Source organism: Oncorhynchus kisutch, linkage group LG2, assembly GCF_002021735.2.
Source record: "Oncorhynchus kisutch isolate 150728-3 linkage group LG2, Okis_V2, whole genome shotgun sequence".
Classification (NCBI taxonomy): Eukaryota; Metazoa; Chordata; class Actinopteri; order Salmoniformes; family Salmonidae; genus Oncorhynchus; species Oncorhynchus kisutch.
This window is the reverse complement of record NC_034175.2, coordinates 70148029-70158371: the sequence shown is the minus strand read 5'-3', so window position 1 is coordinate 70158371 and position 10343 is coordinate 70148029. Positions and strand designations below refer to the sequence as shown.

General features: G+C 40.7%; 1 protein-coding gene across 2 annotated transcripts in view; it reads left to right on the top strand.

The window, feature by feature from the left end:
• The first annotated feature begins 5498 nt into the window (after nucleotides 1-5498).
• Nucleotides 5499-10343, top strand: part of LOC109870806 (collagen alpha-2(V) chain) — a 70697-nt gene continuing 65852 nt past the window's right edge. For both annotated transcript variants that reach the window (XR_004204731.1, XM_020461446.2), the window contains exon 1: nucleotides 5499-5737. Coding sequence is in view for 1 of the 2 variants with exons in the window: in XM_020461446.2 (XP_020317035.2) it covers nucleotides 5647-5737 (91 nt within the window). In the remaining variant the exon portion in view is untranslated. The remainder of the gene's footprint in view (nucleotides 5738-10343) is intronic.

Here is a 10343-nt window from a genome sequence, read left to right as displayed (position 1 = left end):
GCTAACATTGGCTAGCTACTTCCAGACACAAATGAGACCACTCTGACCGTTTACTCGCCCTAGCAGAGCTGGTTAGGCTATTTTCATGTTAACCAATGTTATCCATTGGTGACTGTAACTGTGCTGCTGGTAACAATTTAAGTACCCTTTTTGCAAACGTTTATTGACACTGGCCATATTCAACGGGTGTTGAGAGCTTGTAAATTAATTATGCTGCACTCTGGCACAATCAATCCTCTCTGAAATCGGAGTAGATAGCCAGAGCGAATTTAAGAGCGCCATTTACCATTTTGCTAAGAATGACAGGAATAACCAAGTCAATAAACGTTGGGTAGTACGTTTGACAGCCTATAGTTAATATACTGGAAAATGTGATGTATAAGTAGCCAACTAACGTTAGGTAGTTAGCTAACATACTGGTACATACTGTTGTAATGATATTCTATGTGGTTCGTAAAAACAGAGTAGCTAACAAATTGTCAGCCAACATAACGTGTAAGGTAACTACATTGATCAACATTTGTCAATCCAATTTTTGAAGTCAGTTAAGAACAAATTCTTATTTTCAATGATGGCCTAGGAACAGTCAGTTAACTGCCTTGTTCAGTGGTAGAACGACAGATGTTTTTCCTTGTCAGCTCAGGGATTTGATCTTGTATCCTTTCAGTTACTAGTCCAACGCTCTAACCACTAGGCTACTTGCCGCCCCAATGAATTTCTATCCGCTCTCGTTGTACTTCGGTTGCATATTTTTTCCCATTTTCTTCAAATCTGAAAAAGATGTGAAGACACGCCCATTTCCTGAAGAATTGCATAATAGGCCCTAAAGTACGGAAATAGTTTCCTCTGTGTGTATACTTCATATTTTGGCGAATTTAGTACGACATCCGGGAATCTTTGGCATGCTAACTATATCCATTATATGACCAATAAGCATACTATATACTCAATTCACATCACAAATAGTATGGTTAGTGCGGTTAGTATGAGTATTCGAACACAGCTTTGGTCCTATGTTTCAGGAGCTGTAACAGAAGATCCCAGAAATGTTTCATATGCACAAAAAGCTTATTCAACACAAATTGTGTGCACAAATTTGTTTACATCCCTGTTAGTGAGTATTTATCCTTCACCAAGATAATCCATCCAAATGACAGGTGTGGCATATCAAGAAGCTGATTAAACAGCATGATCATTAAAAGGTCCACCTTGATCAGGCGGACTGGGACATGTTCTGGTTAGCCTCAGAGAATAATATTGAGGTATACGCTGATTCGGTGAGTGAATTAATAAGGAAGTGTATTGGCGATGTTGTACCTACTGAGACTATTAAAACATTCCCTAATCAGAAACTGTGGATAGATGGCGGCATTCGCATAAAACTGAAACCACAAACCACCGCATTTAACCATGGAAAAGTGACTGGGAAAATGGCTGAATAGAAACAGTGTAGTTATTCCCTCCGCAAGGCAATCAAACAAGCGAAATCACAATTCAAAGTCGCAATTCAAAGGCTCAGACTTCGAGACGTATGTGGCAGGGTCTACAGACAATCACGGACTACAAAAGGAAAACCAGCCACGACACGGACACCGACGTCTTGCTTCCAGACAAACAAAACTATTTCTTTGCCCGCTTTGAGGATAATACAGCCCACTACCAAAGACTATGGGCTCTCCTTCTCCATGACAAAAGTGAGTAAGACATTTAAATGTGTTAACCCTCATAAGGCTTCCGGCCCAGACGACATCCCTAGCCGCGTCCTCAGAGCATGTGCAGACCAGCTGGATGGTGTGTTTACAGGACATATTCAATCACTCCCTACCCCTGCTGCTGTCCCCACATGCTTCAAGATTTCCACCATTGTTCCTGTACCCAAGAAGGCAAAAGTAACTGAAATAAATGACTATCGCCCCATAGCACTCATGTCTGTCATCATGAAGTGCTTTGAGAGACTAATCAAGGATCATATCACCTCCACCTTACCTGTCACCCTAGACCCACTTCAATTTGCTTACCGCCCCAATAGGTCCACAGACGATGAAATCGCCATTACACTGCACATTTCCCTATCCCATCTGGACAAGAGGAATACCTATGTAAGAATGCTGTACATTGACTATAGCTCAGCATTTAACACCATAGTACCCTCCAAGCTCAACATTAAGCTTGAGGCCCTTGGTCTCTGCCCCTCCCTGTGCAATTGGGCCCTGTACCTCCTGACGGGCCACCCCCAGGTGGTGAAGGTAGGAAACAACACCTCCACTTCGCTGATGCTCATCACTGGTACCCCTCAAGGGTGCATGCTCAGCACCTTCCTGTACTCCTTATTCATCCATGACTGGTGTGGCCATGCACGCCTCCAACTCAATCATCAAGTTTGCAGACGACACAGCAGTAGTGGGCTTGCCAACAATGACGAGACAGCCTACAGGGAGGAGGTGAGGGCACTAGGAGTGTGGTGTCAGGAAACAATCTCTCACTCAGCATCAACAAAACAAAAGAGATGATTGTGGACTTCAGGAAACAGCAGAGGGAGCAACCCCCTATCCACATCGACGGGACAGTAGTGGAGAAGGTGGAAAGTTTTAAGTTCCTTGGCACACACATCATGGAGAAACTGAAATGGTCCACCCACACAGTGAGGTGAAGAAGGCTCAAATGCGCCTCTTCAACCTCAGGAGGCTGAATAAATTAGGCTTGTCACCTAAAACCCACAAACTTTTACAGATGCACAATTGAGAGTATCCTGTCGGGCAGTATCACCACCTGGTACGGCAACTGCACCGCCCACAACCGCAAGGCTCTCCAGGGGGTAGTGCGGTCTGCACAACCCATCACCAGGGTCAAAGTATCTGCCCTCCAGGACACCTACACCACCCGATGTCACAGGAAGGCCAGAAAGATCATAAAGGACAACACCACGCTATCATCCAAAAGGCGAAGTCAGTACAGCTGCATCAATGCTGGGACTGAGAGACAGAAGCTGTTTTTCAATCTCAAGACCATCAGACTGTTAAACAGCCATCACTAACACAGAGTGGCTGCTGCCTACATACAGACTTGAAATCATTGGCTACTTTAATAAATGGATTACTAGTGTCACGATTGATGAAAGGAGAGAACCAAGGTGCAGCGTGGTTAGCGTTCATTCTTTATTTTTATCAAAATGACACCAAACACTACAAAACCAAACCATGAAGCTCAAAAGCAAAGTGCTCTAAACAGAGTCAACCTCCAACAAACACAGGTGGGAAAAAATGGCGCCTAAGTATGGTTCCCAATCAGAGACAACGATAGACAGCTGTCCCTAATTGAGAACCATACCCGGCCAAACACAAAGAAATAGAAAACATAGAACACAAAACATAGAATGCCCACCCGAACTCACGCCCTGACCAAACCAAAATAGAGACATAAAAAGGATCTCTAAGGTCAGAGCGTGACAACTAGTCACTTTAATAATGCCACTTTAATAATGTTTGCGTATCTTGCATCACTTATCTCATATGTTTATATTGTATTTTATACCATCTATTGCATCTTGTCTATGCCGCTCTGTCATTGCTCATCCATATATTTATGTATATATTCTTAATCCATTCCTTTACTTAGATGTGTGTGTATGCGGTAGTTGTTGTGGAATTGTCAGATTACATGTTAGATATTGCTGCACTGTCGGATATAGAAGCACAAGCATTTTGCCACACTCACAATAACATCTGCTAACCATGTGCATGTGACCAATAACATTTGATTTGATTTGTGCTTGGGACAATAAAAGGCCACTCTAAAATGTGCAGTTTTGACACACAGCACAATGCCACAGATGTCTCAAGTTTTGAGGGAGCGTGCAATTGGGATGCTGACTGCACGAATGTCCACCAGAGCTGTTGCCATAGAAGATAATGTTAATTTCAAAACAGCCTCACAACTGCAGACCAGATGTAACCACGCAAGCCCAAGACCACCACATCTGGCTTCTTCACCTGCGGGATTGTCTAAGACCTGCCACCTGAACAGATAATGAATCTGTCGGTTTGCACAACCAAAGAATTTCTGCACAAACTGTCAGAAACCGTCTCAGGGAAGCTCATCTGCGTGCTCATTACCCTCACCAGAGTATTGAACTGACTGCAGTTTGGAGTCGTATCTGACTTCAGTGGGCACCTTTGCTGACCACTGGCATGCTGGAGAAGTGTGCTCTTTACGGATGATTACCGGTTTCAACTGTACCAGGCAGTATGGCGTTTTTTGGGTGCCCCATGGTGGCGGTGGGGTAATGGTATGGCAGGCATAAGCTACGGACAAGGAACACAATTGCATTTAATCAATGGCAATTTGAATACACAGCGATGCTGCGATGAGATCCTGTGGCCCATTGTCGTGCCATTATTCTACTGCCTTCACCTCATGTTTCAGCATAATAATGCATAATAATGCTCGGCTCTATGTCTCAAGATACAGACTGGTTTTCTGATCCACGCCCCTAACTTTTGTAAGGTATCTGTGACCAACAGATGCAAATCTGTATTCCCAGTCATGTGAAATTTATAGGGCCTAATGAATTTCCTTATATGAACTGTAACTCAGTAAAATTGTTGCATTTATATTTTTGTTCAGTGTATAATACTGTAACATATGCGACTTACTGTCATGCATATCTTTTTTAAGTAAGGGTGGGTGGTGATTGGGATTTGTACCCACTATCCTGGCAATGCAAGAGCCATGTTCTACCAACTGAGCTGCTCTACCAACTGAGAATTCATAACAGAATACAAATATTTACAAGTGAGATTTTCACTGGATGGTTACTTAAACGATTGAGTCCTGGCTAACATTTCAACCTGGTTGTTCTTACCAACATGGCTACTGTTATCAACCCATAATCCCAATGATGCTTTGTCTCTCCAGTGTAATACTTCCCAATGTTGTTGTTGTACATCAGAGTATGTTCGCAATCATCATGATAAAGAACAAATATGGAAATAATTAATTAATTAATACATTAATAATAATTAATAATTAATACATTGATTCATCACTTATAAATCTGACCCCCCCCCCACTCTCACTCCCAACTTCAACTACACCAGCAGTTCAGGTTCCCCATCACCTTTCCACAGAGACTTTGGGCCATAACATGTATTCTTATTCTTCTAATAAAAACTTGCCTTTCAACCCATAAAACAGTACTTCAACAGACCTGCTTAGCAACCAGTCCAGGGAGGGGGTGGGGTAAATCAAATCAGTGACAAACTAAGCTTTTCTTATCTGTTTCTTCCTATCGTTGCTCTAATTCTGATCTCAATTGTTTTAGACTGAGAACAAAAAGTAACACACAAGAATCAGTAGAATAATGGGAACTTGTAAACAAGGGTGTAGTTTTCACAAAACCACAAATGCCTGTGAGTGGATGGTTATGAGAGAGGGCTGACAAGAGGGGGAGGAAAATTAGGGTTGCCAGCGTTCTTCTCATTTAAAGCTTTAACTCTTCCCCACAAAAAAAGCACTGGTGCAGTCTGGGTTGGGTCTGTCTTACTCGCTGCTTTACTGGTAGTGTTCTCTGTGTACATGGTACAGTGATACCCTGTACATTTTCACCTCACTTTGCGCACAAGGAGAGCCCATGTCTTTCCTATAGACATGATGAGCTTTGTGTATTCAAGGATTTGCCTTTTTCTGGTTGTCTCTGTGACTCAAGTTTTGTTTGTGAAATGCCAGGATGGAAACAGTGGTAAGTACCTCACTGCTTGTTTATATTAATGATTACTTAATTAAAGTTGATTGGTATAGCGTTAAGAGTGTGGGTGCTGGTTGCACGCTGAGTTGAACTTTTAACATGAGCTTGTTGGACTAGGACTTCTCTGGTGTTGAATTTTTACACTTATCTGTGAAGAGCTTAATTTGTTTCAAGTTGTTGGATTTACTTAGTTATGGTAGTTCTGAAGTGTTCTGCTAATGAGAAGTGTTGGATTTACTTAGTTATGGTAGTTCTGAGGTGTTCTGCTAATGAGAAGTGTTGGATTTACTTAGTTATGGTAGTTCTGAAGTGTTCTGCTAATGAGAAGTGTTGGATTTACTTAGTTATGGTAGTTCTGAAGTGTTCTGCTAATGAGAAGTGTTGGATTTACTTAGTTATGGTAGTTCTGAAGTGTTCTGCTAATGAGAAGTGTTGGATTTACTTAGTTATGGTAGTTCTGAAGTGTTCTGCTAATGAGAAGTGTTGGATTTACTTAGTTATGGTAGTTCTGAAGTGTTCTGCTAATGAGAAGTGTTGGATTTACTTAGTTATGGTAGTTCTGAAGTGTTCTGCTAATGAGAAGTGTTGGATTTACTTAGTTATGGTAGTTCTGAAGTGTTCTGCTAATGAGAAGTGTTGGATTTACTTAGTTATGGTAGTTCTGAAGTGTTCTGCTAATGAGAAGTGTTGGATTTACTTAGTTATGGTAGTTCTGAAGTGTTCTGCTAATGAGAAGTGTTGGATTTACTTAGTTATGGTAGTTCTGAAGTGTTCTGCTAATGAGAAGTGTTGGATTTACTTAGTTATGGTAGTTCTGAAGTGTTCTGCTAATGAGAAGTGTTGGATTTACTTAGTTATGGTAGTTCTGAAGTGTTCTGCTAATGAGAAGTGTTGGATTTACTTAGTTATGGTAGTTCTGAAGTGTTCCGCTAATGAGAAGTGTTGGACGTACAGATAACAATTTGTTTCTTTATTACGATGGATCTGTTTTTGCCAAAGTAAATAGCAAGGCAATATGAAGTGCACCGTTACCTTGTTTGGGGTTTTTCTTTGTATTGCATTCTAATGGATAGCAGCTGAGGACAGAGTGACGGCATGGAACACGCAAGATAGATTTGTTTAAAGGATGATTGGGAAAGACCTCAGCCGGTAGGCTCTCTGAGATTCGTTCCAACTTTGGAAAGGTTGAAAAGAGGTGAGAGTAACTTCATAGTGTGGATTATCCTAAACGGGAAAATAAACTCTCAGTAAGATTCTGTAGTGTCCTGTATGAACATATGTTAGTGAAATGCCAATGATGTTACATGTTCCTCTAAGGTGTCAGATGAAAGCTCTGTGAGAGAAAAGGAGTGCCTCAGGACTAACTTTATTCCTCACCTCTCTTGTCACCAACAAGCAGCTGTTTTTTCCTCTGTATTCTACATCTGCCGAGACTATTTCAACACCACACGTCTTGGAGGGAACACAGCTTGCATTCTAATGCAGGGCAGATGTGAGGAGAGGAGCCGGATAAGGGGCAAATGGTGTTGGATTCACTGAGTCATTAGAGCTCTCTATGCTCTTCGAGAAAAGGGTTCAAAAGGGTTCTTCGGCTGTTCCCATGGAGAACCCTTTTTGGTTCCAGGTAGAACTTTTTTGGGTTCCATGTTGAATCCTCTGTGCAAATGGTTCTACATGGAACTCAAAAGGGAACCAAAGGGGTTCTAGCGGGAACCAATAGGGTTATACAAAGGGTTCCCCAATGGGGACAGCCAAGGAACCCTTTTAGGTTCTAGATAGCACCTTTTTTTCTAAGTGTATAGGTAGCCTGTACAGACTAGGTGGCCAACACTTAAAACCCAAAGCTGAAACACTTGAGTGTTATTGTTTTAGTGATGTCGTGTCTTCTTTTACAGATTTTTTTTATATTATGATGTCATGAGAGCAAAATACATAAAACAGGCTACTGAAAGGACCTTTGTGGCCCTTGAGTGGCCCCTGATTTTAGTGTGCTGTCAAGTCAATCTTTTTGACTTCTAGCTAAATGCTCGATTGGAGTTTGTTTCCCCCTTGTGGTGAAATGAACAGAAGCCTCTCACATCTGAGCATGTATGAAGCGTAATCATGTTCAACATGTCTGCACATTTTATGTTGAGTTAATTACCATTATGACAATACTGTTACAATAGAGGCATATCTTCCAGTAAAACATGGGACTACTTTAGGTATTATAGGAATAGGTGTTCATCTACAAAGCCTGGCCAGAGGAGGACCTAAACCTAATATTCTCGAAAGGCGACATATTTTATGTAGGGCCCCTGATCTAATGCCTCTTCAAAATGGACGACTGGTCACGAATCCCCCCCAGAGGAAAGTTATGTCCCTTACATTCTATTGGATTTCAGAGTACTAGTCCCACTAGTCGTTTCTCTGTCTGGTCTCTGCTCAGGGTGGAGGCCAAGGTTATCACATTTGTCCACATGAAACGAGGCACAGAGAACTTGAACTCATGTTCCCACAGAACATTAATGATGCCAACCTAGGGAGAAGAACATTCTAATTCAATCCTGTCAAAGCAGCGGAATAGTTCTCAAATTCCCGCAACTAAGTGAAAAACGAGTCAACTCTGCTTTTGAGAAATGTTTTAGGGTATGGTTATCATTGAATGGTTATGTTGAGTTAAGTATGGGGTACAGTTGAGGTTTTAGCCACTTTATGTCATTGTGAGTAGAAAGGCCATCCTATTTTTCCAAAGCGTTTATTAGTCCTTAGAATAGCAGCAACAAATCCCTGTATTTAGAACTTTGTCATTTCAAGAACCCATCAAACTTGGTTGAATCAGAACGAGACTTTCGATTTGCAATTAGATTGAAATGTTATGAAAAGTGAAGTATGCAATGTGGTGACAGAGACCAGCTTCTGAATAGGCTGATGTGCTGCTGAGTAAAACTCTAGAGACAGCCAATGATTTAATATGTTATTTTGCACAATTGAAAAAGCTATTTTTGAAAAGTGTAAATGCATTGTAGATAATATTCCAACATTTGTTTTCAGCATAGTAATCATATATCGCCCTCTATGCCCTCATCTATAATAAGCAGTGTAACTGGATTTAATTGAGATTTTTATATGGAAAATGGCGACTTATAATGGAGTGTGGTTGAATGTTGATTAAAGTGAGCAATTGCAAACAGACATTCTGTCTCAGAGAAGTTGGACTGTAACCATGAAGAAGAAAAGATTGTGGAGGGAATTAAAGATATTTTTCAAAACTGGTTAGCTTTCTGAACGGGAGAGTTCAAGATTAACTTTTGAAGACTGGAAACATGTTTAGAGCAAATGTTTGAAATCCTTTTTTGAACAGTTTTAAATGAACGTCATATGTGTACACGTGTTGGAAGTGTGCTTGCGCAATGGTCTCAAATTCTTGATAGACTTGCGGATGACAAACGAGAGGTCTAAGCTTTGAACTAACACATACAAACAAAACACAATCATTTTTCTGACATAGGTAGGTCTTCACTGCATAATAAAAGTATGTAGTGTGCAAGTTGTAACAAGCAAGTTTGTGAACATAGGCAAAATGGCCATGGGGGATGGGGGGAATATGATGTCATTTCAGAGGATTTGTTTTTGGACGGAAGCTGTAGAGATCAGTAATAAATGGCAGTTCTGTAGCCAAAGTTTTACCCAAAGTCAACCTTTAAAGGAATTGTCCAATGTTTCCAGATTTCCATGAAAAATGGCCAATAATTAATTATAATCTGAATGAAATAGTTTTCCTTCCCAAAAATGTTAATGAAGTATGTTAAAAAGTTAAAAAGCAGCTATTCAGTGTTGGAATGGTGTGGGCGTATCTTAACAACAGAATGGTGTGGGCGTATATATGTCAGTAAAAAAATTGAATGTGAGTAGACCGCTGATTGGCCAGCTCATCCTCCTCAGGACATCATCCTCTATGAGGAAACAACATGCAAAAGCATTTTTTTTTTGCAATTTATGTTTTGGACATAAACATGAGTATAGGGTGAGTCAATTATTTGGGTATTAATTATCAGAATATTAACTATTAAAGTTTTCACTGGACAGATACTTTAAAACTGCATTTTCTCTCAGCCTCATGGCAAAATGTGTACAGTAGCAGGAAATTAGTTTTGAAACTGCAGCATTTTTTCTCATCCTCATGGCATAATGTGATGAAATGCAAGAAGTTCGGAGTTCCAACCCCAAAAATACCTAAATAATAAAATAATATATTTGTTAGTGGAAGATTGGGTGGTCTTTCATTTATCCTTCCACTTATACCGTGTTTTCAAAATATCCTTCCATGTACCCCTCATAATACCCCTTCATAATACACTTCCATGTACCGTGCCCTATACCCCTCATAATACCCTTCCATGTACCCATCATAATACCCTTACATGTACCCCTCATAATACCCTTCCATGTACCCCCCATAATACCATTCATGTACCCCTTATAATACCCTTCCATGTATCCCTTATAATACCCCTTCCGTGTACCCCTCATAATATCCTTCCATGTACCCCTCATAATACCCCTTCATGTACCCCACCACATACCTCTCAATGTACCCCTCATAATACCCTTCATAATA